General features: G+C 35.6%; 2 protein-coding genes across 2 annotated transcripts in view; one reads left to right on the forward strand and one right to left on the reverse strand.

The window, feature by feature from the left end:
• RB1 (RB transcriptional corepressor 1) overlaps positions 1-23,894 on the forward strand; it is a 119,029-nt gene that overhangs the window by 85,746 nt on the left and 9,389 nt on the right. Inside the window, exons 18-23 of the mRNA XM_040266921.1 lie at positions 16,907-17,025; positions 20,154-20,299; positions 21,754-21,899; positions 22,551-22,655; positions 23,270-23,383; positions 23,481-23,644. Coding sequence (XP_040122855.1) covers positions 16,907-17,025; positions 20,154-20,299; positions 21,754-21,899; positions 22,551-22,655; positions 23,270-23,383; positions 23,481-23,644 — 794 coding nt within the window. The remainder of the gene's footprint in view (positions 1-16,906; positions 17,026-20,153; positions 20,300-21,753; positions 21,900-22,550; positions 22,656-23,269; positions 23,384-23,480; positions 23,645-23,894) is intronic.
• LPAR6 (lysophosphatidic acid receptor 6) lies at positions 192-3,745 on the reverse strand. The gene has a single exon (XM_040266933.1). It carries the CDS (start codon positions 1,603-1,605, stop codon positions 580-582), a length of 1,026 nt encoding a protein of 341 aa, XP_040122867.1. The 5' UTR covers positions 1,606-3,745; the 3' UTR covers positions 192-579.

Raw genomic sequence — 23,894 nt, forward strand, 5'->3', positions numbered from 1 at the left:
CGACATCCTCAAATAGTGTCAGTATGTCATTCTACAGAAGACATTTTTACTGTCTTTTTGAAAAATACTCTAAAGACACTTATGGATTCTTTAAATAACTCTTTCTCATTTATGTTATTATAGTTTAAGAAACATAATTAGAGATTCAATTAAGATTGAAATCAAAATTAGATGTATACTGAATAAAGGTATTAAACACTTAAATGAAAATTTTAATATTTGTTAAATATTTAGTATAAAATCACTGATATTCAAAGACCATACAGATGGTTATCACGTGACTTAAATCATGATTACTTTTATATTTTGAACAACTTTTCTAGAGATTTTTTTTTCTAATGAAGAGAAAGGTACAAATTAAAGTGGCTCAGAAAAATAAAACTGAGTGTATACAAGAACAGAATACATTTTAATGCTTAACACATCAAATACTTTTTTAATACTAAAAACTTTTAAATGTCCACATGTTTATTTTCTTTCTGAGGTGGAAAAATTGTTGTCCAGGAAAACAATTTTCACAGTTGAAGGACCTTAGAGGTTCTGTCCCAGTAAAGTCCTGGTGTTCTTATTTCAGACAGCTTATATTGTAGATTCATTGTCAGGTATCTTACTTTTCAGCATCTGTAGGTTATGTTGAATAAAGTTTTCTGTGCCTTGAACTTCAGAGAATCTGGAGTCACTTCTCCTGGTGGACCAGTTTTTCATTTTTATTGAATTTTGAATTGTGTCCGACGTGAAGTAGTAAATGATAGGGTCAAAACAACAGTTTAAAACAGCAATGCAGAGAGTGATTGGGTACATGGTCCTTACTGCTATTGCCGCTGAGCAATTGACAAACGTCTGTGTTCTCATAAGAGAATATAAAATAAGGTTGATATTATAAGGCACGAAGCAGAAACAGAATATAACCAAATGTACAAATATCATTCTTAAAACCTTAGTTTTATTTATTTTACTTCTACTTAATGTTACAGGTTTATTTAAAGTTCTCAGCACCATACTAGAACAAGTTACGTTTAAAATGAGAGGAATAAAAAACCCCACTATTTCTATGAAAATTACAATCCTTGAGAGAAAGGTTTTCCATGTAGCTGCTGGAAAATTTTCAAAGCAGGTTGCTGAAGTATTGTTACCCGGAGATGGAACAAAAACTGCTGGTGCACTTCCTCCCATCACAGTTAACCACACAGCAATACAAACGATTTTTGCATTTCGTTTGGTTCTCAGCGTCTTCGACTTAAATGGGTAGACGATGGCCAGAAACCGATCAGCACTAATACAGGTTAAGAACAGAATGCTTCCATACATGTTGGTATAAAAGAACATCACTGAAATCTTACAAAGTAAATCCCCAAAGGGCCAGTTCCTTGTTGCAAAGTAAAATATCCTGAAGGGTAAAGTAAAAACGAAAAGCAAGTCTGACATTGCCAAGTTAATCATGTATGTTGTTGTTTCATTCCGCACTTTCAGAGTACAGATGAAAATATATATGGCGACACAGTTGGATATTAACCCAAGCACGAACACCATACTGAACATGCACCCATACAAGGTGTACTTAAAGGAGTCATTATATACGCAGTCAGAGCTGTTATTGCTTACCATTATAAAGGCACGTCCAGTTTACAGTGTTGAAGTCCTTTGGTCAGCAACAGTCTCCTTTGATATTCAGATCGTGATTACTTTGTAACCTCCAGTGTATTTGCAAATCCTCTGGATCTTTGCAAGATTTTACAAATATTTCTTTTTCTTCCAAAAGAAACATGAAGTTTGTGGCTATAAAGTTTCCACTTGATTCTTCAACAGGAAAAAATTTTCATTTTCAAGTCTCCAGAAGATCTGTGATCCCAGGGCTTCGTATTAAAAACACTATGAAGCCAATCCATTGGATTATAAAGTTTAAATAAAAACTGTGTTCTGACACGGAGTAAAACTCCTCATCCTGTAAACTTCTGTTTCCGTGGTCAAGATGAATATTCCAAAATGAAAGTTTCTTTATGCTGCAGAATGTTTAAGCTGAAGTTAACAATTACATTTTGCTTTTCAGTGCAAAGTTTCTGAGACTTAAACATTCCCAGTTCAATCTCACTTGTTTCTTACACCTTTTAAATGAAGTTTTCCTTTTCGGTATTCCTGCGGTGGATCCCAGATAGGGGTAAGCAGAGGAGTCTTTCAAAGGTTCCGAAATAAATTCCTAAGCGTGTTTGCTCCTGCTGACTCGGAGGCCTTTTCCTCAGTTGCCAGCTGTCTTGCGAGACAAGCTTTCTCTGAAGAGAAAAAGAGAGGCTTGCTCGATTTGTAATATGACATCACAGGAAGAAGAGGCTGGGCTTGAACAAAGAAAGGTTTCAGCCCAGTTTGTTTGCAGTTCCTTTAATCTGATACCGTATCTGCTGGGGATATACCTAGGAGGCTTGCAAAGGGCCCCTGACTGTTTAATTGAGCAGTCTGCCCTTTAACTCCTTTTTTGAGGAAATGCCTTCTGGAATGTTGGCTACGCTCTCAAGGAGGTTTTTTTTTTTTTTATTCTTTCTTTCTTTTTGGTAGTAATCAAGAGAGAGGGGAAAAATCTGTATGTGATTGCTTCTGTGTTTGGGATTAGACTTTTTGGGGGCTAGGGGGAACTAAAATGTGTAGGTATATTTATAAATTGTTGGTGGTAACTTAATATAACGTTAAAAAAATCTATTGGCTGTAAAAGAGAGAAATTTCATCTTTAGTCGTAAAAAGGATTTGAATTGAGAGACCCAAATTTTGCCACCCTTGGCTTCTGTTTTCCATAATTGCTCCTCAGGATTTAATTTAATTGCCATGGTTGTGAATGGCTCCAATCCTGAGTCTCTTTACTTTTTCATAAACAATTTTCTTACATTCTTTCCTCTTTTCTATAAAATTAAATTAATATTTTATAGCACTTCCTTTTTTTTTTAATAATCACTTTTACTGAAGAATAAATTTAAAAATGTTTCTGTTTGGTGTAGTAGTAGTATTCTTACAGAACAAAATTGCATCTTTGTAAACAAAGATATTTTTTCCCTATATTGCTTGAAATAAGTTTTGGAAAATAAAAGTTACACTACTTGGCTAAATTTTAGGTTCAGAATTTTATTTTAAGCACTTGCCCCCCCCCCCCAACCAGCCCTCCCTCTACCCCATTTATTATGACATTAACGATATATTGGGCTATGGGTCAGATTTTGTTTTCATTTAAAAGCTCTTGTGAGTGTTTTCTCACTGTATATTTAAAGTGTACTCATTTTTAAAGCCCAAAGAAATCAGAAGAAAGTATATGTGGGAAAGAGGTAGTTGAATATAGATGTTACTTCCTCAAGGAGTGATGATATCACAATCTATGGACACATTTTCTTATTTTTTCTTATTTTATATTACCATTTTTCAGAGAAGGCTACATCTAGTTGTATTATGTTGGTATTATTTTCTAGTTTGGTTCCATTCGGGCTGAAATTCTTCCTTTAGGGTATGAGTGAAGGAAATTTAAGAGCAATTTATTTTTCTTTCATGAATTACATAGCTAATTTAAACCTGATGTTTTGCAGTATGTTTTATGCTGATTTTTAACCTTTTTAATTTGGACTGCACTCTCACCAAGATCAGCAACTTTTGTTGTTTGTTGATGAATATCCCCTGAATTATAGTCTGTTTTTGTTGTTTTGACTAGGTAATTTATAATCAAGTGACACACAAAATGTTACTTGCACTCAATAAATCTTAAAACTTTAGAAGGCTGAATTTCTTTGTATCATATTGATATGGAAGAGAGGCAGTATGTGTTCATAAGACAGGTGAAAACTTAGAGTGAACAGTAATAAGGAGAGTAGTTAATAAGTTTGTATTCTCATTGGGGAAGAATTTCTGTTATAGTTTCTCAGTAATCTACTTTCAAATTGACAGTCTCTTTAGTATATCATTAAATAATGAAATATAATCAGTTATATGCCCTGATCTTGTTTACTTTTACTTTCATTTTGAATATGGCATTGTTTCGTAAAGTAAACTAATGAGACATTGGAATATTCATCCACATATTGATGTTATTCACTTGACTTAATATTTAGTTAATTGTTCATTTGTAGTTTTTTCATGTTTCATTTGCTTAAAAATGGATAGATCACTATTCATTGAAATAAACTTTCTGTTATTATCAGTATATTAGTGTATGTTTGTATTTCCAAGTTTTACACAGTGCTTGGCTCTTAGTAGATACTCACATGTTTACTGAGGCATGAATTATACGGATAAACAGGTATTTATTGAGAATTGTTTCTACTGAGGAAAAGCAACAGCAGAATGACTGTTTGAATGGGAAGATCATTGAATGCTAGATGTTTCAAAATATTTAATTTGACTTCTAATTAAGGAACCAAAGTGAAATTAGATAACTTTAAAATTCCTTACATTAAGATATAAAAATTATGAAATAACTACTTACAAAGGCAGTTAAATAAATCTAAGTACTCAAGTATATTTAATAGGTGCTTTTGTATTTGATACAGTTTGTTATGAGATCTGTATACTTCTGAAGGGAGGCCTGATGTGCTGCAGTCCGTGGCGTAGCAAAGAGTTGGGCACAACTGGCAACTGAACAACAACATACTTCTCAAAGTTAAATCTGGGAATCTATCGGTTTCTTATATGGGTTTTTTAAGAGCTGATTTGAAATTTTATGAATCTCATTACCTTTCACTTTTCTCATCACTTTTCAAATTTTTATTTTATGAAGAAGTCAGGTCAGTAACTAGCTAGCCTTCAAAGTACATATTTTATTTATCACTCTAGTAATGATATAGTTGTGTTTTAGTTGTGTAACTATTTTTTGGTTATCAGTTTGAGAGAGAATTCTGTTAACTTATAAGTGTAAGGATTTGAGTAACTTTTGAGTTCTTTACTAAATTTCTGCTATAACTGTGGCTGTGAGAAGGCAAGAAATCTGACTTTTTCATGTTGTTGTTTAGTTGCTAAGTCATATCTGACTCTTTTGTGACCCCGTGGACTATATGTAGCCCACTAGGCTCCTCTGTCTATGGAATTTCCCAGGCTAGAATTCTGGAGTGGGTTGCCCTTTCCTTCTCCAGGGGGTCTTCTGCTTTTTCATGCCTGATTGAAAATAGGCTTTCTTGAACACCACTATAAACATATAATGTGTAAAGTGGGCTCCTTAGCTATTCTTCCTGTTTTTTCATGTTGGTTATTTCTAGCCTTGATAGTAATATCAGTCTTATCTTATACCTTCTTTATTCTCACTGCTGTCTTCTTAAACTGACCCCGCTGCTCTTATCTATATGGTTGTTGTAGTGTCTTATTCTTCTTATTTCCAGTCCTACCAGTTTACCCTGCCAGGTAGTCATAGATCAAGTCATGAATGAATCAACTAATTATTTATTCATTTATACCTTTCATTTCATCCAAAAAGGACTTAAAGCAGGTTATAATTTTTAAACTGTCAAAACTGATGGAACTAAATATTTAGGATTTTTATTTTATGTAAATTATACCTACATTTTAAAAGGTTAAAAAAGGAGTTGGTTTGGCACAGTTAAAAGTTTTTAAATGTGAGAAATGTGAGAGAAATTATTCTGAATATTAGTCATATCCATTCTAAAAATTATTCCTTTTGAATGCAATAAATGTTTGCAAAAAGCAAAAAATAAAAATCTTAAAACATAAATTTTTGAACACATTAGTAAAAGAATAAAAAATAATACACCATGGGAAAGAGAAGAATGGGAAGGGCAGAAAAATCTAGGTAAGGGGGAGCTGCTGCATTTGGCACAAGGGAGAAAAGGGGAATAAAGTAGATTGTGTAGTTTTCATTTAGTGAAAGAAAACATTCCAGGGTGTCAAAGAAAGAAATTTGCTTTATCTCAGAAATACATTGTGAATCTTTACACATGAACCACTTCAAATCATGATCTAATGGTAGAAAGTATGCCATTTCTTGTTGGCTCTCAATTTGGGAAAACCACCCAATGTCAAATTTTGGTTTTGGGAAAATGTATTATTTGTTGGAAGATTAAGATAGTCCAAATATATGCAAAAAAATGAATGAGAAAGTATGTGAAATAAATATATTCAAGTTTAAAAGAGAGTGTGAAACAGTGAAGTTTTTAAATGTAAGAAAAACATTCTAAATTTATTTTATTCATTTGAATACAAGAATATTTGCCTTGATGAGAAGTGATTCGTCAGGGTCCTTTTCCATCTCAAATTTACACCTATGAAAAAAGCCAGAGTTTTCTCATTTTAGATTTTTCCACGATAAAGTTTCTATTTAGATTTAGAAGCAAAACTTCCTCACTTTGAAAAAAGAACATTTATAATGTATGTTGATAGAATATATTTGTTTTATATAAAAAATATTTTAGCCTAACAGGAACATTTATTAAATTTGTGATAATTGATATCATTTGAAAATGATTTACCTTTCTGTTATTACTGCAGACACAGAACACTTTATGTTACTTTTTACTGGAGCGAGAGTCATCTACACAAGTTCAAACGGTGCAACCAGCTTGTAGGGATGGGTGGGATTAGAAGAAAGATATAAAAGCTAATGGATGGTGATTTATAACAAAGTAAAAGTGTAAAGAATGATGGTTGTAGCAGGTTCAAGCAAAGAGATGAAGTAAAGAGAAGCAAGAACGTGGTGTAAGACTTTACTTGAGTGAGCATGTTTATCACTGTAAACACTTGAGTTGTTCCCTTCCTCCTTTTTTCCTATCTGCCTGTTCTCCATTCCTTCCCCATTCCTTCATCCGCCCCTCTTAAAACTTTATCCCATTTTTCTGTGGAGACCTTTCGATCTCATCAATTCCTCTTCTGTACTTCCACGATACTTAAAGTGTCTCACTTTTAAAATATATTCATATAACTGAATTAGGTTTAAAAAAACACGGAAATACTTGTAATATAGAGTATAACAGTAGCTTTGTACAATATGGAGATGAGAGTCAATCAAGGCAGTTAAAGGGCCTCCAGAGCAGATGATGTCTAGAGAAGGCTAACCTTTAAAGTTGAATAAGTTTCAAATTTCAAGACTTGATGACTAGAGCCAGGCCTGGTAATAATGTCTTAGTGTAGTCCATGGGGTTGCAAGAGAGTTGGATGTGACTTAGTGACTAAAACAACAAAAACAGCAATAGTCTCACTAGTATGGTCATCTCTTTCTCAACCAAAAACACAGAAGATATTTTGAGTGATTGTCTCCTCAGTTCTCTGAAGGATGCCTCATAACTAGTTTCATTCTAAATTCCTAGAAGGGCGATGAGTATATACATTTCATTTCTTTCTTTTCCTTTTTTAAACGAATGACATATTTTTAAGATCTCATACTGTGAACACGATTGCAAATACATTTAAAAGCAGAAATACCGTTGACTTTAAGCATTTATGTAGATGTTTTGCTTTTAACCTAGCCTAACCAAGCCAAAATTCAAAGGAAAAGATTTTCTCTTTAACATATATTAAATGCAAAGGCACATGGAAGAATTAATCACTAAGATTCTAAGCCACTAGTAATCCATTCCCAGAAGTCATGGTCACTTCTTTTTATTGGCTTGCCAGTGTGTTCATTTTAATCAACTGATTTCACATTCTTGGGAATTTTGAGGACTTCCTGTCAATACCAGCTGTTACCAGTGCTGCCTCAGAAAGGTTACAAACAAAAGACCGGAAGGACTGACTACAAAAGGGCCCCCTTTAAAGCCAAACCTTTTGTTTTTGTTGTTGTTTTCAGTTAAACAAAAACGAACTGTTTCAGGCTGATCAAAACAAGAGAAAGATTGCTGGATTGTTGTCCTGGTTATATGGATAGGGAGAGGATAAGCACATTTAAATTATTTTTCCTGGTTATGCTATCTTTATCTCTGGTATGCTGTATTTGTTTATTCAGGAACAGATATTTACTGAGTGCAAACTGTGTGCCAAGAGCTCTTCTAGGTGTCGGGAGTATAGCAGCAAATGAAAGAGAATTCCTGGGCTTATATTTTACTGTGGGAATACAGGCAATCAATAAGCAAACAGTTGTATGGTTGGACATATCGTAATAAGTTCTCTGGGGGAAAAAAAACTACATTTATTAGGAAAAAGGAGGTTCTAGTAGAGAATTATAGGAAGGGTAGGACATATGGTGATAAGTTGTCTGGAAAAAAAACTATATTTATTAGGAAAAAGGAGGTTGTATGTAGAGAGTTTTAGGAAGCGCTCATTGATGAGGGGGGCATTTGAAGGAAAACTTGAAAGAATTGAAGAATAAATCACATAGCTGTCTTAGAGAATTACCCTTTAACTATTAAACACTCTTTTTTAAATTTATTTTTAACTGGAAGATAACTGCTTTACAATGCTGTGTTGGAGGGAGAATTAAGAGAAACACAATCTTATAAAAAGCTCTCCTCAGTCTCTTACTTCCCAGCTTTATCTTCCATGACTTTACTCACCAAGTTCCTGTCCCCAAGATTTTCGTGGCAATTGGAAATCTCTAGATAGTGTTTAAATTTGATGAAATTCTGTGTGTCTGCTTCTGATTTTTGTTTGGCATGGCACATCATAAACCTTGAGCTTTGTATTGTTTTGGTTTTGGCTACTTGAAAGTGTTCTTCAAGCTAAATGCTTCTAGGAAACTTAACTATCAAAAGAGCCCCAGGTCAGTAGTTCCGTTTCAGGTCAGATCTACCCTGACTTCTGTGTCCCTGTGCAGTTGTTATTGTATCTTTTTCCCTTGGTGCTTTGGCTAGTACTCTATTACCTCAAGGGACTGAATTTTCTTCTGCTGAGTTAGTTTTCCAATAAAGCAGTGCCATTTGACAACCTGTATTGACTTGTTGATACAAATGCCAACTAAAAAACACCTCTTGCCCGCAGTTTCTGCAAGAATTGAGTCCTTGGTCTGTGCGGTCACTGACCTTTAGCATCCCCTGAAAGGAGCTCAGGGCAGAATGTGCTCTGGGAAAACTGGCAGAAGAGGCCTTCCGATAGGCATTTTCAGGAGAAATTGTTTATGAATCTGGATCCTTGTATCTCTCCATGCTTAGCAAAGCACTGACACCATTAACCTTCTACCCAGATGGGTGCTTGGTTGCAAGATTCACCTTCACCGAATGCACATATATACCGACCTCCCCCGTTACCTCTTCCAGCCTACAGTCCTCAGTAAGATGTTAAATAAGCTTGACTCAACTTTAACATTTTGCTTTTGTTTGTTTGTATGTTTTGAAGTGGGCACAACTAGGTCAGCTTTCTTGACTTCTGTTAATTATCCTACGTATGGTTGAATGAGCATCTGGGATCTTAAAGGTAGTTCTATGCCACTTGTCTTTTTCTCCTTGATAACATAGTACCTAAGTTTGAATCTACCTTCAGATTCTGGTTACCATGTCTGTCCTTTACAGTCACGTCTTGGCCTTACTGTCATTTTCTGACATATGACCATTATCCATCCCTACTTGTACCTGGAATCATGACTTCAGTTTTCTCTGACTAAACTCTGCTACTTTCTAAACACATGTGATATCATTCTGTGAGGTTTAAGGTTTTTTTAGGAATACATTTTTTATTTATAATGTAGGAAAGGTATTATTAAGGTTCTTAGCAATAATAAGAGAAATAGAAAAAGCTTAAAAGTGAACAGATGATATAACTCTACTATTCTAATTAGCTGTTTATAATTTTCCAGGTTAAAAAATGTTTTTTAATTGAGATACAGTTGACCTATCACAGTATAATAGTTTCAGGTATATAACGTAATGATTCAATATTTGTATATACTGTGAAATGGTCACCAAAGTAAGTCACTCATCACCAAATGTAGTTAGAATTTTTTTCTTGTGATAAGAACTTTTAAGATTTACTCTCTTAGCAACTTTCAAATATGCACTGCAGTGTTATTAACTATACTCACCCTGCTGTATCTTCTATCATGACTATTTTATAACTAGAAGTTTTTACTTTTTGACCCTCTTCCCCCTTTTTGCCCACCCCGTGCCTCTGGCAACCCTCAGTCTGTTCTCTGTGTCTGTGAGCTCTTTTTTTAGTCCACGTATAAGTGAGATTGTACTGTAGAGTCGACCCTTGTTGTCTGCAAGGGATTGGCTTCAGCACTCCTGCAGATACCAAAATCTGTGGATGCTCAAGTCCCTTATATAAAATGGCATAGCCCTATCAGCCATCTATACCCACAGGTTCCACATCCCCTGATATGGAAGACTGACTGTATTTGTCTTTGTCTGACTTATTTCGCTTACCGTAATGCCCTCAACTAAGAGTTACCTGGCAGCCTGTCTGGGTTGTGCTGATTCACATAATCACCCTCACAGACAAGAAACGGAACAGTTCCATCACACAAGGAACTATGTTCATATTTCTCCAGCCTGACTGCACCTGCCCTAACCCCTGGCCATTATTAATCTGTCCTTTATTTCTAAAATGTTTCTTATTTCAAAATGTTATATAAATGAAATCAAATAGGATTACCTTTCTTCTCAGCCAGATTCTCTGGAGATTCATTTAAGATATTGTATATAACAATAGTTCATACTTTTTTATTGCTGATATTTCATAGTATGTACTGCAGTTTCTTTAACTGTACACATATTAGAGAATATCTGGGCTGATTCTACTTTTTGACTATTACAAGTAAGGCTGCCATAAACATTTGTGTACAGGTTTTATATAAACATATGAGTTTTCACTGTTTTGGATAAATACTCAAAGAGTGCAATTGCAAAATCATGTAATTATTGTGTTGTATGGACTCCCAGATATTTTCCAGAGCAGTTGTACCATTTTGAATCACCATCAACAATACATGGGTGATCCATTTTCTTTGCATCCTTGCCATTTTTTGGTATTGTCTCAGTTTTCTTTTAGCCATTTTGATCACGTAAGGATAGCTCATTGACGTTATAATTTACATTGCCCATCAGGATGATGGCTAATAGTGTTGAATATCTTTTTCTGTTTACTTGTGATCTGTGTTTTGTCTCTGGTGAAGTATCTCTTCAGGTCTTTGCCCATTTTCTAATTGAATTGTTTGTGGGTTTGTTTGTTTGGTTTTTTTACCATTGAGAGTTCTTTATATATTCTAGATTCTAGTCTTTTGTTGGATATGTGGCTTATAAATAATTTCTCAAAGTTTCTGTAGACTCTTCTCTTCATGTGGTCTTTCTCAAGGCAAAAAATTTTAAATTTTGATGAAAGTGCTGTTTATCAGTTTTGTATTTTGTGGATCATGCTTTTGTTGTCAAGTCTTAAGAACTCTAGATCGCCAAGGTTTTCCCCTATGTTTTAAAAGTTTTATAGCTTCACATTTAATATTCAGGTCATCCATTTCCAGTTTATTTTTACAAATTTGAGATTTAGGTCAAGGCTCATCCTTTTTCCATTGATTTGCTTTTGCACATTTGTCAAAAGGCAATAAAGAACAGATGGGACAAAGGATATAGAATTTAAACTAACCATGTCAATGACTACATTAAATGTAGATAGTCCAAACTCCAATTAAAAGGCAGAGATTCTCAGAATGGATAAAAAACAAAATCCAGCTCTTTGCTGTCTACAAGAAACCAGTTTTAAATATGAAAGTGTAAATATGTTAAAATTAACAGCATGAATCAAAAGGATAAGTGCAGGGTAATTCTAAGACTTGTTCTGTGGGCAATTAGGTGATTGCTAACAGTTAACCAAAGAGGATATTGAAGAAGTCTTGGCTGATTGGTGGTGAAGGTAATACGTTCATGTTAATATCTGAACATGTTAGCATTTGAGATACTTGCCACATATATATGCGGAGATCTGAGGTGTACTGGATCTGGAATTTGAAAGAGTAGTTTTAGTCAGAAATGTATTAATAGATTTAGGAGTAAGCCGAGATAGAACTAAAGTCATGATCATGGCTCAGCCAGCATATATATTAGTGAAAGAATCCTGAAAAATATCGGTGTTAAAGAAGTAGTGAAGTTAAATGGGAAAGAACTGTCTGGTTAAGGCCTGCCCACAATTTTGTGTTTTGTATTCTAATTTCCTTTTGCAAGGTAAAATGGCCTTATAATGATTTGGCTTAGGACAGTACAAAAACATTTCCTGTAATGCAGGGCTAATAATATTTCTTAAAATGCCCAGAAAACAATAGCAATTCCTGTCTTCCACTTCCCCTATTGTTAACTTTTCTACTAGCACTGGAGACCTTGTACTTACTTGGATAATCAGAATCTCTTTTAGGAATACCTTGACCTGATAGCCTTGAAGTCCTTTACTCTCTGGGGACGTTCACTCTTGCTTTAGATGTATGTTAATATGAAAGATCAGGTAGAATAGACTTACAACTTCTACTTTTTCTATCCATATTACTTATTAAGTGGGATTTATACTAATCTTGCTGACAGGGAGAATCTGGTTTCCTTCACATGATTAAGTGGCAAAATGGAGTGAAATGTCCAGAGAGTGATTGTGCTAAGAGTTAATTTAAGTAGGTTAGCAATGACATAAAACAGCTTGCCTGAAACCCAAGAGTAAACTTTGAGTCCTGAATGCAAGCAGTGCTATAGATACAAATACATAAATTTTCAAAACTTAAATGTTCCATTAAATATTTTCTTTAGATTAAAAAAGTCAGATTCTGTATTAGTTATCCATTGCTGTGTAAGAAATTACCCCACAGCTTAACAGTTTAATAAAAGAACTAATGATTCACTTTGCATGTAATTTCTGAAAGTCAGGAATCTGGGAGTGGTTTAGCTGTGTAGTTTTGGCTCCAGTTCTTTCAGGAGAGCTGTTCAAGTTATCAACCACGGCTGTCGTCAGTTTTGGTCTTTCTTGGAGTTGGAGAATCCACCCCCAAGTTCACTCACGTGGTTGTTAGTAGCCCTCATTCCTTTATTTGTTGTTGGCTAGAGGCTTCATTTGTTGGCCCGTAGACTTCCCTATAGGGTTGCTTGGTCCACGGCAGCTGCTTTCCCCTAGAGCACAGAGAGATCTGTGAGGGAGAACCTAAGATAGAAACTGCAGTTTTTTTATAAGGTAATCTCAGACTTGGCATGCCGTCACTTCTGCTGTATGCCATGGACCACACAGACTAACCCAGGTACAGTGTACAAGTGTACAAGGGTGTAAATACCCAGTAGGAGGAATTAATCGGATTATCTTGGAAGCCAGCTGCTACCGTTGATATTTACTTATCAATTAGAAAGCAAGTCCTATCATCCACTTTCATCTTTGTGCTTTGCTGTATTTAATTAAACCCACGATAGGGTTTTGTCATATAACATTCTAGAAATATTTATTGAGTGTCCACCATATGCTTGGCACTGGAATTTTAAGAACTCTCTAAAAGTCCCACCTGGAGAAGAAGTTAGACTTGGGATATATTTTGAAGTTTGAGCCAATATAACTTTCGTGGATTGGATTCCAGTGGAGAGTGAGAGAAAGAATAATGTAGGTGATTTCTTTTTGCTTTGGACAGCTGTATATAAGTGATAATGATATGGGGAAAACTGGATAGGAATGGAAGGTTTTTGTGGAAGAAGATAATTAAAGTTTATTTCAGATGAACATGTTGAGGAAGGCGAAAGAGGACAGATGCTTCTGAAGTGACCCTATCAGTAGCTGACAACTGGAGGATTGCTTACTGTTATGTTCCTACTTCCTAATATAGCATCTGATACAGAGTAGACATATGGAAAACAGTGGGTGGATGGATGCATGATAACTGGACATTATTGTCTTAGTATCTCCACTTTACAGTACAGAAAAGAGAATCATAACAAGGTAAAGCGACTCTCTCCAAGGTCAGGCAGCCAGTACGTGGTCAAGACTTGAACACCTGTGGTGTGACTCCAGAGTCTGTGTTTTTGTGCATTGCGCCATGCTTATTATTATTCTCATGGCATACTTCATTCTCTATATCTATACACCGCTGTATCAGTTGGGTTGGGAGAGATGGAGTTATAAAAGTGATACTTGGGTGAAACATGAAGACTGTTGGTGAGTAGAATGGCACCTGCTTTCTTAGAAGAATTCACTTTGGTATAATCCTATTGTGATAATTCAACCAGGTAAACCATCTATGGGTTTAAACCATATTTGAAGAGAAAGTAAAATGCCCGTCAGCCACATACTTAGGTCCTATTAAAGGCTCAAGTTTACCTGCATATCTCTGTGAGTCTCGAGGTCTTCTGACAGGTCTTTGTTTGAGAAAAGAATGGGATAAGGCCACTCCTGCTGAGTATATGTAGATTCATCCCATATGAAAAGATACTCAGTTCATCAATGACTAGAAAACATAAAACACTGACTGTGACATATATGCATTAGCTGGTTTTCATTGTTAGCCTTACTTTACTCAGCTGAAAGCCATTATTGAGATGGCACTTCAGAGTGCCCCTGACGACTATAGGAAAGAATGATTTGACAGTAGGAATTAGTACAGTGCATTATGGTGGTTGTAGAATAAATCAGCATTGTTTACTTTTTAAAGATTTTGTTTAACTTAGTTTATTGCTGTTTTAGTCACACAGAGGTTTTCAAGCTTTATGTAGTCCGGTTGTTTTGTGTTTTTCTTTACGACTTCTGGGTTTTGGTCAAACCTAGAAAGGCCCTTCCTTATCAAGAATTTATAAAGAAGGTGAGGAAGGGATGCAAAGAGAACAGAAGGTAACTCTGTGAGGTAATGAATGCTAACCAGTTTGATTGTGGTGATTATTTCACAGTGTATGTTTCTATGAAACCATCACATAGTATACCTTAAATATATATGGTGTTTGTCAATTATACTTCAGTAAAAGTGAAAAAAGATTTTAAAAAAGAAGTTATAAAGATATTCTTTTGTATTTCTAATACTTCTTCAGTTTTGTTTTTTAATGTAATTGAATTTTTATATATTGTGAAGGTGTAATAGCCTTTTTTTTCAAATTGTTAGCTAATTTTTCAAACACATTTTATTGACTAGACATCTTCATATTTTCACAAAATCTACATTCTACAGTGTTTTGTATTTTTATTTACAGATGCACCACTTTTCCTTTTTATATAAACCTAGCATCTTGGCAATTTGTCTGTTTTCCTTTCTTTCTTAGTTCAAGTACTAAAAGAGTGAAATACGTATGTTCCCAGGTTTTATGGTCTTGCAAGGTGTCACCTCCAGAAAGTTACAGTTTTTGAATCAATTATTTTAATGGCTCTTACTTCTGGTCTTACATTTTTATAAATGATTTTTAAATCATGTGTTTTAAACTTGCTTGATATATAGAAATATATTTTGTATTGGTTTTACAACAGTACTGAGACCTTGCTAATCTCTCTCATTCTAATAATTTCTCTGTAGATCCTTTTGAGTTTTCTTGGTTGTATCCACCTCTTTCCTGACCCCATGGACTGTAGCCTGCCAGGCTCCTCTGTCCATGGGATTCTCCAGGCAAGAATACTGGAGTGGGTTGCCATTTCCTCCTCCAGGGGATCTTCCTGGCCCAGGGATTGAACCCGTATCCACAGTGGCAGGCGGATTCTTTACCACTGAGCCAGCTTATTGACATAAATCATTTGCAAATAACGGTGTTTTTATTCTTTTTTCCTTCCTGGTCTTTTGATCTTTAATTTCTTTTCTTTGTCATTTGAACTGACTGGAACCTCAAGTATAATACTGAATAGAAAGCGTGATAATGGGACATCCTTCTCTTATCTCCGATTTTTTAAGGGGAATGCTTTTAATGTTTCACCATTACACATGATGTTTGCTGTGGGTTTTTTGTTTATTTGTAGATGCCATTTATCAAATTAGGAGTACCCTTCTATTCCTGATTTATTAAGACTTTTCTTCTTTTTTAACATAATAAATGGGTTTTTAAATGAGGGCTTTTTCTGCATTGATTTTGACAATATTTTTCCCCTTAGATTAATTAGTAAGGTGAATTGCATTATAGATTTTCTAACATTGAACTAATCTTGCAACCTGGATAAACTCATCTTGGTAAATGACATACTCTGTTTTTTAACACTGCTGATTTGGATTGCTAATTTTAGAATTTTTATGTCTCTGTTTATGAGTGAGAATGGGCTATAATTTTTCTTTTTGTAATGTCCTTGACAGTTTTTAGTATCAGTGTTGTACTAGCCTCAAAAATCAGAGAGAGAATGTTCTTTCTTTTTCCATTCTCAGAAGAGTTGAAGTAAAAGTTGAATTATCTATTCCTTGAATGTTTGGTAGAATTTACTGGTAAAACCAGAGGTACTTGAATGTTTTCTTTGTGGGGAGACTTTTAATTACTGTTTCAAATTCTTTAATACTTGATAGAACTATTGAGGTTTATTTCTTATTGAGTTTTGTTAATTTTTATTTTTGTGGAATTTTCTACTTGGTCTACATTTTCCAGTTTATTGACATAAAATTATTTATAACTGTCCCCTATTATCTTTCTGATCTTTGTAATGGTGGCCCCATTTTTGTTCCTAATATTATTTATCTGTCTCTTCCTTTCTCAGTCTGACTGGAGGTTTGTTTAATTTTATTAGTTCTTTCAAAGAAGCAGTTACTAGCTTTGTTTATCAGACCATGTATTTTATCTTTGTTTTCAGTTTCATTAACTCCTGCTCATATCTCTATTTTTCTTCCTTCTACTTTCTTTGGGTCTTTTCTGTATCTCTTTCTCTAACTTTTAATTTCTTTTCTAATATAAGCATTTGAAGTTATACATATTCCTAATTCTTTATTTTGTGCATAGTACAGAAATTGGCAATCATTTTCAAAATGGAAACAAGAACCTTATTCTGACTTCAGAATTGCCATTGTCAATTACGACTATATTAATAATGCTCACTATGTCAAACAATATGATTTTGATACATACATAAGAAGGTCACGCTTACCGGTGTTGTTTTAATGTCATCTTGTTTCATATAGGATTCACCTTTATTTGATCTTATTAAACAAGCAAAGGACCGAGAAGGACCAGTTGATCACTTTGAACCTGCCTGTACTCTCAACCTTCCTCTCCAGAATAATCACACTGCAGCAGATATGTGAGTGAAATCTGTTGTCCATCCAGCTCACAGAAGGATTCTGAGCATAGTGTGATCCAAGCTGTCATGCAGAAGCTGCAGGGAATAGAATTTTGCATAAGACATTGTTCCTGCTTTCAAGAATCAGGAATATAAGATACATGACCCAAATAAAGGTCATATGGAGCGGTACAGAGTGCTACTGAAATCACTCCACTTTAGTGTCAGGAGGACAGTTTTCATGCAGGGATGACGATTTAGATAGTCCTCAAAGGTAGACTAGGATTTCAACATGGAAACCAGAGAGGAGGGAGAGGACCGGGGAGACAGAAAGAGCATGAACCTCAAAGTAGAACAGCCAGGAAAGCAGGAAACATTCTTCCAGAAGTGCAGCTCAGTGCCTTCGTAGTGCAGCATAGGATGGGCTGGAGAGATCCCCGCAGAAGGAACTGGCAGCCCACTCCAGTATTCGTGCCTGGGAAACCCCATGGACAGAGGAGACTGCCAGGCTACAGTCCACGGGGTCACAAAGAGTCGGACATGCCTGAGCGACTAAAACCACCATAGGATGAGCATAGGGAGTACCCAGTGTGAACAGGAGACTAAAATGGTTGATGAGTGCCTGATGACGTGTTAGAAGAAGAACGCAATCACTAACCTTTATTTATCACTCAGTGCTGGAGAATTACCAAACAGTCCTGTAAGATAATAGACACTGTAGCAGCCTTCATTATCTATGAAAAAGGAATTAGAGAAATAAGGTAACTTACCAAAAGCCAACAGAAATCAGATCCAAGCAGTCTGACCCCAAAGCCCATGCTCTGAAACATTCCAGCTACATTGCCTTTCACAGGAATGTGTGTAATGTTATGTTTCTGTTTAGTTCTGTGTAAGAATTGACATTACAAAGCTCTGTGACGAGTGCAGGGGCTGTTTTCCAGAGGTGCCATTTCCATGCTCATTTGTGTCCAGAGTATTTCTAGTGTGTGGAACCTCTGCCTTCATGTATAACTTAGCTTGCTAGGTAATACGTTAATATAAATATGTCAAGCCTTATCTTTTTCTTTAATTCAATAAGCAGTTGACTGTTGGGTGCCAGGAAGCGTTTTAGGCACTGGGAATACAGAGGGCAAGTAAGATAGATTAGGTCCTTCCCTTCACAGAACTTACATGCTGAAGAAAGGAAATAAACAGTGAACAAGGAAATACATAAGGTGATCACGTAATATATAAGGTGATCTTAGAGTATAATAAGTTCTGTAATGGAAATAAACAGAATGAAGTGAAAGAGAGGAGCTGAGAAAGTGATAGAATGTTCAGGGAAGCTTTCTCTATTGAAATGATACTTGACCTGAGACTTGAAGAACAAATGGATGCTGACCTGCCACAGTCTGTGTGGTGTGCATTCCAGGCAGAGCAAACAGTGGGTGCAGTGTCCCTGGGTGATCAAACGTACCTGGTCTTAGGAGCAGAAAGAAATCCTAAAGCAAACAAGAGAGCGGTACAAGAAGAGGCTGGAAAGGCAGACTGCGGCTACGTCTTATAGAGTCTCATCAGAGAGGAGACTCACAGAGAGGAGTTCAGATTTTAAAAGGCTGTGGGAAAACATTAAGGTTGTAAGCAGAGGGGCAGCTTGCTATAATTTGTATTTTTAAAGGGCCACTTTCTGGCTGCCATTTGAAGTACAGACGGTGTAGGAGGAGAGAAAAGAACAGGGCAAGGAAGAAAGTAGAAAGACCCAGTTTGGAGACAATTTCAATAGTCCAAATGAGAGATGTAAATAAATGAGTTGGTCTAAGATATGTCAGTAGAGATACAAAGAAATGGAAAATATCTGGGGTATGTTTTTAGAGGGAGAACTTTCTTTTCCATTGGGTTTGAAGATTGGGAAAAAGAAAAAATTTTAAATATCTCCTAAGTTTCTGACTTAAGAAACTGGTTGTAATACGGAGCCATTTCTTGAGATTGGAAAACGGAGAAATGAAGAGCTCCACTTTGGCCTTCTTAAGTCTGAGATTCAGGAAGTGAAGTAAGTATTATCCTGCTTAGATTATAATTATTACCTGTTATCCAGCAGGATACCTATTATTCACCTGGAATTCGAAGGAGACTAACTTCTACCCAAGTTAAGTCAGTCTACAGTATTGCTAGTGAATTGAAGGGAAATTCGAGGGTGATAGACTAGACCCGGGTACTTACAAAATCATGATACTGGTTCCCTTTTTCTGGTGTTCTAGTTAATATATTACATGTAGTAGAAACATCCATAGTAAGGTACAAATCCTACTTTCTGCTCAGAATTATTTCTCAGCTGTACTGAGTCACTCAGTCATGTCTGACTCTTTGCGACCCCATAGACTGTAGCCTGCCAGACTCCTCTGTCCATGGGGTTCTCCAGGCAAGAATACTGGGTTGCCATGCCCTCCTCCCGGGGATCTTCCCAACCCAGGGGTCGAACCCAGGTCTCCCACATTGCGGGTGGATTCTTTTACCATCTGATGCTAAAACAGAATTAGAAGGTAGGCCTGGACTACCCTCTGAAATAAAGGGCAGCACCGAGCGGTGATAGGTCAGAAACTGGAGTTCATGTGCACTAATACTTCTGTCTCGATGTGTGCCTTACATGTTTAGTATATGGGTGTAGACCTGCCTTGAGAATGCTACCTGAAATATTAATTCATATAATTCTGTACTGTATAATTTAGGAAGATGTATATGTGTGTAACTTAATCTTATGTAAATGAACCGTAGTTATCAGTGAAACATTTTTAAGAGAAGAATCAGAGAAATTGATATTTTAATATCAATGGCTTGTTCTTTTAAGCTGGAGTCATTTTTATTATCTCAATCTCACTTTAATTATTAAAATCAAACATATAAAGATATATAGCTATTTTTTCAATAAGGCAGTAATTTCTAGGAAAGGCCATTTATTAAAATAGGGTTAGAAATGATAACAGCAAGCCTAGTTTTCCTCGTGAGCTCTCTTTTCCAACTTGTATTTAAATAGGACTTTGGTGTAAAACTGTGGATTAAATAGACAAGGCGTGTTTGGATGCATGTGTACAGCTGTGTGTGTTTGTGTATCTGTGAAAGAGAGAGATTCTGAGAAAACTTCACATGAAGACTTTTCCTTTGAATATATCTAGGTATCTTTCTCCTGTAAGATCCCCAAAGAAAAAAGGGTCAACTCCACGTGCAAATTCTATTCCAAATTCAGAGGCGCAAGCAACCTCAGCCTTCCAGACTCAGAAGCCATTGAAATCTACCTCCCTTTCACTCTTCTACAAAAAAGGTTAGTAAATGATTACTTTGAAGATCGTGGACTCTGAAACGAGGCTGACTGGATTCAAATCTTTGCTCTTCGGCTTACTAGGTATGACTTTGGGCAAGTCACTTTAAAAGCTCTATGCCTCAGTTTCCTCATCCGTAAAATGGAAATAATAATAACCTACCTTATTTGGGTTTTGAGATAATTAAGTGAATGAATACATGAAATGCTTCCAAGAGTGTCTAGCACTCAAAAAGTGTCAGATGTTGTTATTGTTGCTGCTTACTGTTATGCTTTCAAATTTATGCTCAGAAATATTTGCCCCTAACATTACTTCCTCTGTTGAGATGTGTATGTTGAGATTATACAATGGGCTGTGGCCTAATGCAGATGCATTTCCTGGTGACCAGGTTGTACAGCATTTTCTGATTGTGTGTGTGTGATGGGGTGGGGAGGTCATTTGGGTGTCTATGCATGTACATGCAAGTGCACACCCACTTGAAACTCTTTGAAGAAAGGTAGAAGGCCAGATTCCTCTGTGATAAATCTTATTTCTGACTTGAATAAAGCAAATATACTGAGCTTTATAGGCATGTTATAAGTCCTTGAATTAAAGCAGTGGTTCCAAAGTGTGGTCCCCAACCAGCAGAATCCACCTTACTCAATAAGTTGCAGAAAGGAGAATTTTTGTTTGAGCCCCAAATGCTAGAACTACTCAATCAGAGACTCTAGTAGGATGAGGAAAAAATCCTTGTTTTAACAAGTCCTCAGTGCAAGTCTGATGTAAGCCAAAGTTGAAGACCAGTGGGATAAATTATTAACTAAAAAATTCTGATTACTTTATGCAAGTCTTTGACAGGTGCATTTAAACCAGATGGAGGAAAATTCAGTTTTGTGGATTACTTTTCTCCAACCTGTGTTCCAGTAGTATTTTTAAATAAACTTGCTCAATATATTTAATATCACAGTCATATTACCACTTAGGTAATCTACAAGTCTACCATTTTTATAGAGAAATACACCATTTGTTTTTTGTTTTCAGGATTGAAAAAATTAAGGGAGTTCAGAAATTCTGTTATTTTAAAAATAATTATTCTCTTGAATATTGATAAAATATTCAACATCTGTGATGAGTGATTACCAATGAAACTGAAACAAACAGTATTTGGGTTGTCTAATTTCACAATATCTTAGGATCTTTCTTCCTCTAATTTTCACTTCTGCCTCAACTTTATGCTATAATAATTCAGCAAAAGGATTATTTTTGCTGAGTAGTATTTTCAGCAAAGTATTGTTTTGCCTTCTATGTATGTAGAACAGTCCTAAGACTAGAAATCATAAGGAAAATAGTGGGAGAAATGAAGTTAATGTTAAATGCTATTTAACAGCATTTCATTATAACAGTTTAATATTTTGAAAATATCTACCTGTTATGCAAAATTAAGAGTAAATATGATTAATTCCCCTTATTTTTCCAGTGTATCGACTAGCATATCTTCGACTGAACACCCTGTGTGCACGCCTTCTGTCTGACCACCCAGAACTAGAGCATATCATCTGGACCCTTTTCCAGCACACACTGCAAAATGAGTATGAACTCATGAGAGACAGGCATTTGGACCAGGTAAGGAAATCATGCACTTCTCTTCTCTTCTCCTGCTTACTTGTTAGCTATGTACTGATTTCTTAAGAAAAGTTTGGATTCAAATGAGAAGCTGCAACAATTTAGTTAACATATATTTGCTTGCTGGCTACCCTTTATATTTTTGCTGTATTTTTTTTTACAAATGAGAGCTTTAGAGTTTGAGAATATTTCAGTATTTACTTATTTCATGACATGAAAGCTCTTGTTGCAGAAACCACTGAAGAAACTTTATCATAGGCGTTTTCTGTGTTGTTGTAAACTAGAATTCATTTAGTGTGGAAAAAGCATGAGACGTAAGAATAGTTGATCTAAAACAGTGCCAAATGAGCTCAGGACAGGAAAAGATAATTCTGCGGGAGATTAAATTTCCTTTTTTTTTTTTTTTTTTTAACTGAAAGAAAGATAACAGTGTGTTTTAGACCACAGTTCAGTTCAGTCGCTTAGTCGTATCCAACTCTTTGCCACCCCATGGACTGCAGCACGCCAGGCCTCCCTGTCCATCAGCAACTCCCAGAGTTCACTCAGACTCATCATATCCATTGAGTTGGTGATGCCATCCAGCCATCTCATTCTCTGAGCACAACCATGTAACAAAACCCTGACTGCTTTTGTATCAAATTTATTTACTAGATTATGATGTGTTCCATGTATGGCATATGCAAAGTGAAGAATATAGATCTTAAATTCAAAATCATTGTCACAGCGTACAAAGATCTTCCTCATGCTGTTCAGGAGGTAGGTAGTTTTCCATGATAAGGATTTTCAAAAATATGGATAACTTTAGTCATTAATTGTACCATATGTTCTGACTGATTTGTATAAATTTACATATCCACTTTTAATTTTCATATTATTAGTTAATTATTTGTAGTTAAAATGTAATTGGGAAGCTGCTGCTGCTGCTGCTGCTAAGTCGCTTCAGTTGTGTCCGACTCTGTGCGACCCCATAGACGGCAGCCCACCAGGCTCCCCCATCCCTGGGATTCTCCAGGCAAGAACACTGGAGTGGGTTGCCATTTCCTTCTCCAATTGGGGAGCTAACACTTTAATATTCAAATTCATATTATAAAATAAATAGGGAACACTGTGTTATGCCAATAAGCAGAATATTTGTAATAAACTTATATATATATATATACACATAAAACACATACAGTATATATGTATGACTTTTCACTTCCAGTAGAACAGCTATAATCCAAGCCTAAAATGGCTTCTTTAGATTGTTTTTTCCTATAAAATAATGCGTCTTTTTACTGTTAAAAAGTATCATGAACTATTAAAATAGAAACTCTAAAGAGATAAATTCCCAAATTCATTTAACAAGTATTTTTGCTCTTCTTCCTCAGACATTCAAACGTGTTTTGATCAGAGAAGAGGAGTATGATTCCATTATCGTATTCTATAATTCAGTCTTCATGCAGAGACTGAAAACAAATATTCTGCAGTATGCTTCCACCAGGGTATGTTGAAGGCATCCTTTATTTGGGCAAATCTGCTTATAAAGCAGTGGATCTCACTAAAGTGTTAAGTAACCTCCTGCTTTTGTTTTTGCTGTAGCCCCCTACCTTGTCACCGATTCCTCACATTCCTCGAAGCCCTTACAAGTTTTCTAGTTCACCTTTACGGATTCCTGGGGGGAACATCTATATATCACCCCTAAAGAACCCATATAAAATTTCAGAAGGTCTGCCTACACCAACAAAAATGACTCCAAGATCAAGGTTTGTGTTTTCTTTTTAGGAAAGCAGTAAAGAATGAGAGGGTTTTTTTTTTTTTTTTCTTTTTTAATCCAAGCATAAAACCATAAAGCTTTCTTTATTTAGCTAGTCCCTAATTTCCTAATTTATATTAAGTGCTGTGATAAAAATAAAAACTGGGGGTGTTGGGGGCGAGATAATCTGTTTACTTAGATGGGTTTGCAAATTTAGTCATCAACTTTCCTGGCTTCTTGGGTCTTTTGTAAACAATCTG

Source organism: Oryx dammah, unplaced genomic scaffold, assembly GCF_014754425.2.
Source record: "Oryx dammah isolate SB20612 unplaced genomic scaffold, SCBI_Odam_1.1 HiC_scaffold_24, whole genome shotgun sequence".
In the NCBI taxonomy this organism is placed as follows: Eukaryota; Metazoa; Chordata; class Mammalia; order Artiodactyla; family Bovidae; genus Oryx; species Oryx dammah.

Coding starts and splice junctions, on each gene's coding strand:
- LPAR6 (XM_040266933.1), bottom strand. CDS start 1,605: ATGGTAAGCAATAACAGCTCTGACTGCGTATATAATGACTCCTTTAAG.